General features: G+C 40.8%; 5 protein-coding genes across 5 annotated transcripts; 3 read left to right on the top strand and 2 right to left on the bottom strand.

The window, feature by feature from the left end:
- Nucleotides 1–32: 32 nt before the first annotated feature.
- Nucleotides 33–471, bottom strand: LOC126743246 (histone H2A). The gene has a single exon (XM_050450243.1). The coding sequence runs from the start codon at nt 469–471 to the stop codon at nt 94–96; it is 378 nt and encodes a 125-aa protein (XP_050306200.1). The 3' UTR covers nt 33–93.
- A 259-nt stretch (nt 472–730) lies between these two features.
- Nucleotides 731–1,154, top strand: LOC126743248 (histone H2B). The gene has a single exon (XM_050450244.1). It carries the CDS (start codon nt 731–733, stop codon nt 1,100–1,102), a length of 372 nt encoding a protein of 123 aa, XP_050306201.1. The 3' UTR covers nt 1,103–1,154.
- Nucleotides 1,155–1,513: 359 nt separating this feature from the next.
- Nucleotides 1,514–2,013, bottom strand: LOC126743245 (histone H3). Its single transcript, XM_050450242.1, has one exon. The coding sequence runs from the start codon at nt 2,011–2,013 to the stop codon at nt 1,603–1,605; it is 411 nt and encodes a 136-aa protein (XP_050306199.1). The 3' UTR covers nt 1,514–1,602.
- A 234-nt stretch (nt 2,014–2,247) lies between these two features.
- Nucleotides 2,248–2,636, top strand: LOC126743249 (histone H4). The gene has a single exon (XM_050450245.1). It carries the CDS (start codon nt 2,248–2,250, stop codon nt 2,557–2,559), a length of 312 nt encoding a protein of 103 aa, XP_050306202.1. The 3' UTR covers nt 2,560–2,636.
- Nucleotides 2,637–2,782: 146 nt separating this feature from the next.
- On the top strand, nt 2,783–4,392 carry LOC126743244 (histone H1A, sperm-like). Its single transcript, XM_050450241.1, has one exon. The coding sequence runs from the start codon at nt 3,682–3,684 to the stop codon at nt 4,375–4,377; it is 696 nt and encodes a 231-aa protein (XP_050306198.1). The 5' UTR covers nt 2,783–3,681; the 3' UTR covers nt 4,378–4,392.
- Nucleotides 4,393–4,604: the final 212 nt, after the last annotated feature.

The following is a 4,604-nucleotide window of genomic DNA, read 5'->3' as shown; positions in this document are numbered from 1 at the left end:
ACATACGAACGAATTTGCTTTTTTTATGAAAGTTGTGGTCCTGAAAAGGACCGATTTATAGTTTTTTTTCCAACTTGACGTAAAGCAAAATACTTATTTAGCTTTGTTGTCAGTTTTCTTTGGCAATAAAACAGCTTGGATATTTGGCAGTACACCACCTTGAGCGATAGTAACACCGGAGAGTAGTTTGTTCAATTCTTCGTCATTACGGATAGCTAACTGTAAATGTCTTGGGATTATCCTAGTTTTCTTGTTGTCCCTGGCTGCGTTACCAGCCAATTCCAATACTTCAGCTGCAAGGTATTCCATCACTGCTGCCAAGTAGACGGGAGCACCGGCACCAACTCGTTCAGCATAGTTGCCCTTGCGAAGTAAACGATGGATACGGCCTACAGGGAACTGAAGTCCGGCACGGCTAGAGCGAGTCTTTGCCTTTCCTTTAACTTTGCCTCCTTTGCCACGACCCGACATATTCGAATATAAAACTTGTTGAAATTAAAACGACGACTACGACGTGCTCTGACCGCTACAGATGCTCGCAGTTTAATGAACCAGCCTTCACCGTGTCTGGCGAGTTTTAAGCGAGAATGCGGACCAATCAGCGCGCAAATACGGTGCAAAGAACAGGGGGCGGGGCTTGTATAGGGCATCGGAGCTCTGTTAAATAGTGACATCAAGAGAGGTTGAATTTTATTTACGTCTGTGCAGTCGTTGCGTTTGTATCGTCGAGATGCCACCAAAAACTAGCGGAAAAGCTGCCAAGAAAGCCGGAAAGGCTCAGAAAAACATCTCTAAAACTGATAAGAAGAAGAAGCGCAGGAGGAAGGAAAGCTACGCAATCTACATTTACAAAGTATTGAAGCAAGTACATCCTGATACCGGTATTTCCAGCAAAGCCATGTCGATTATGAATTCATTCGTTAACGATATTTTTGAGAGGATTGCTGCCGAAGCATCTCGTCTGGCTCACTACAACAAAAGATCTACCATCACAAGTAGGGAGATTCAAACCGCTGTGAGACTTTTGTTGCCTGGTGAATTAGCTAAGCACGCTGTATCCGAAGGTACCAAAGCTGTTACCAAGTATACAAGCTCGAAGTAAATCGACTTTATTTGTTGTTTTACTTTTTATCATCTAAACGGCTCTTTTCAGAGCCACAAAATCATAAATAAAGAAATTCGTATTGATCCTTATAGCTGACAGATATTAATGCTGATCTTTATTAGAGTAAAATCGTACATGTAAACTCAAACAACCAAACAAATCAAACAATTTTTTTTCCTTTTTTTTTTTTTTGCAAAGACTAAGAGACAGTCAGTCAAACGATCTCAAGTCAGTCATCATAATATAAAAAGATGAATATTAATGGTTTCCGTACAAGTACCAATACAACTTTATTATTATAAAACACCGTACAGGAATATTGTAAAGTCCTAATTCCTTTCTTATAAATTGTCAAAAAGATGAGATGATTTGTTTTTTTGTTTCGAAAACATTTCTTTTTTTAAACGAAATTTTCTTTTATTATTAAATAGTGGTTCTGAAAAGAACCGTTTTTTTTAAAGGTCGTTTTTAACCGTAATATGAACGGAATTAAAAACTTAAGCACGTTCACCCCTGATCCGCCTGGCCAATTGTATATCTTTGGGCATAATAGTTACACGTTTGGCGTGAATGGCACAAAGATTGGTATCTTCGAAGAGTCCCACCAAATATGCCTCGCTGGCTTCTTGTAAAGCCATAACAGCGGAGCTTTGGAATCGAAGATCGGTCTTAAAGTCCTGTGCGATTTCACGAACCAGACGTTGGAATGGTAGTTTTCTGATCAAAAGTTCGGTACTTTTTTGGTAACGACGGATTTCTCTCAGAGCTACGGTTCCCGGCCTGTAACGATGAGGTTTCTTAACTCCTCCGGTGGCTGGGGCACTTTTGCGGGCCGCCTTGGTTGCTAATTGCTTCCTTGGTGCCTTTCCACCAGTCGATTTACGAGCGGTCTGCTTGGTACGGGCCATTATTTAATAACTCGGAGACACTGAACTAACCTTACGGCGTCTACTGTGAGAATGAAACGCAACAAAATTCGACCACGGAGTTTTGTTGATTCGTGATGCCACCCGATTGGTCAGTTCGTACTTTAAAGGGGCGGGGCTACAAAAAGCACAAAACCGAGCAAATTTTTCGGGTCGACGGCAGTTGTCTTTTTCGATACGTTCGGTGAACTACTACTACTATTATAACGGTTCAAAATGACTGGCAGAGGAAAAGGTGGTAAAGGATTGGGAAAAGGAGGCGCAAAACGTCATCGTAAAGTTCTTCGTGATAACATCCAGGGTATTACCAAGCCAGCTATCAGAAGATTGGCGAGGCGTGGTGGAGTCAAGCGTATTTCTGGCCTGATCTACGAAGAGACCCGTGGTGTATTAAAGGTTTTCCTTGAAAACGTGATCAGGGACGCAGTCACCTACACCGAACACGCCAAGAGGAAAACTGTTACCGCCATGGACGTAGTTTATGCCTTAAAACGTCAAGGACGCACTTTGTACGGTTTTGGAGGTTAAACTGAGAAGTTCTTGTCCGTTGTTAAGAACGGTGGACAAAACAAACAAATATATAAAAAAAACGGTTCTTTTCAGAACCACAAAATAAAAAAACAAAGAAAATTCGTGCTTACCGTTTTATCATCTTGGGCATATAATTATCGTTAGTCAATTATAGAAAATGAAAAATTATATATATTTTTTTCTCCTCTTTTGTAAAAAAAAAAATAAAAATGCGTAGATAAACTTAGCGGAACGTGTATTACTATGGGTCTAGAGTAAACATTGATTTAAATTATTGAGATCACGTACCCATATAGTTTTCTGTAGTAAACTCCTTCTAATGCGAGAGGATACGATACGATTTTTTTTTTTTACTTATTTCGTTCTCAAAAGAGAATATCCGTATCAAGCAAACAGACAAAGCTTTTTTTTTTAAACAAGATGCTAATATTCAATATTAACTCCAATAATATATGTTTCTTTTTTTTTTAAATAACTTTCTTAAACACTGAAGGAGAAAATACTTACATTATTGTTGTTGACAAATTTATGGTGCCACTTTGCTTGAAGTTGTAGTGACGTCCCAACCATTATGATACTTTATCTGTTCAAATACTTAAAAAATGTTTGCCACAAACTTTTCTATATTTAAAGGAGACACCGCAGTATCATATACTTAAACCCTAGATCGTTAAGTTTATTAAACAGTTAAGAATAACCATATAAAAGTGAAAAGTTTTAGTAGAAAATCAGAAACCTTTAACTTTGACGGTCGCGTTTTCCTATCACTACGAGCCACATGTACCGTTAAATGCATTAAAGATATTCCTAAATCTCTTAAGAGGCGACTTCTCGGTCAATTTCTGTTGAAAATGTAGCAAAAATATTAAAAATAAGCAATTTAATACAGACGGGCAAACAGGTAAAAGGTATAAACGAAGCAGTAGAGAATCCAGCGCCGAGAGCGGACCGTTCACTCCTCCCTCCGTCCGATTTGATGTATACCCAAGTCGACATTGGACGCCTCGTTTATTCTCACTCCGACAGTGCCAGGGTGAAGTTATAGTCGAGCGATTTTTTTCGTAGTCACCGTTGTTGTTTCATCGTTAGTGTTATTGACCACCGAAGTTAAATTACATAATGGCCGATACCGAGTCAGTACCAGTAGCTTCTGCCCCACCAGCTAGTTCGCCAGCAAAAAAGGAGAAAAAAGCTAAAGCTAAGCCAACTCATCCACCAACTTCCGAGATGGTAAACAATGCCATCAAAGGCCTTAAAGAAAGAGGAGGATCGTCCCTACAAGCAATCAAAAAATATATCGCCGCCAATTACAAGGTAGATGCTGAAAAAGTGGCACCGTTTATAAAGAAGTATCTAAAGTCTGCTGTAGTGTCTGGTGCTTTAGTGCAAACTAAAGGAAAAGGTGCCTCCGGCTCTTTCAAGCTTCCTACCTCCGGTACTCCAGCCGCAAAACAAGGAGCCGCTGGTGAAAAGAAAAAGGCAGCATCTAGGAAGAAGAGTCCTGCGAAAAAAGCCACCGGTGAAGCGGCATCTGCTGCTAAACCAAAGGCGAAAAAGGCAGCATCTCCCAAGGTAGCCGCTAAGAAACCTGCCGGCGATAAGAAGGGTAAAAAGACCACCAGCGGAGAGAAGAAAGTGACGAAGACTGCTGCCGCCGCTACTTCTGCCGCTGTAGCTGCAGTCAAGCCAAAGTCACCGTCGAAAGCTAAGAAATCAAATAAGGCCGGTCCAACTAAGAAGCCCAAGGCTCCTAAGCCAAAAACGGCAAAGGCTCCAGCTGCCAAGGCAAAAAGAAAAAACAGTGGTGTAATGTAGCTGTGAAAAACGGTGATGTAGCTGAGAGAGTAGGTGGTGGAAAAACAGTGATGTAGCTGTGAAAAACGGTGATGCAGCTGAGAGAGAGTAAAGCTGGAAAAACGGTGATGTAGCTGAAAGAGTAGGGCTGGAAAAACGGTGATGTAGCTGAGAGAGTACGGGGTGGAAAAACAGTGATGTAGCTGAGAGAGTACGGGGTGGAAAAACAGTGATGTAGCGGTGAAAAA

The sequence above is a fragment of the Anthonomus grandis genome, chromosome 12 (assembly GCF_022605725.1).
Source record: "Anthonomus grandis grandis chromosome 12, icAntGran1.3, whole genome shotgun sequence".
Classification (NCBI taxonomy): domain Eukaryota; kingdom Metazoa; phylum Arthropoda; class Insecta; order Coleoptera; family Curculionidae; genus Anthonomus; species Anthonomus grandis.
This window is presented reverse-complemented; position numbering and strand designations above follow the sequence as displayed.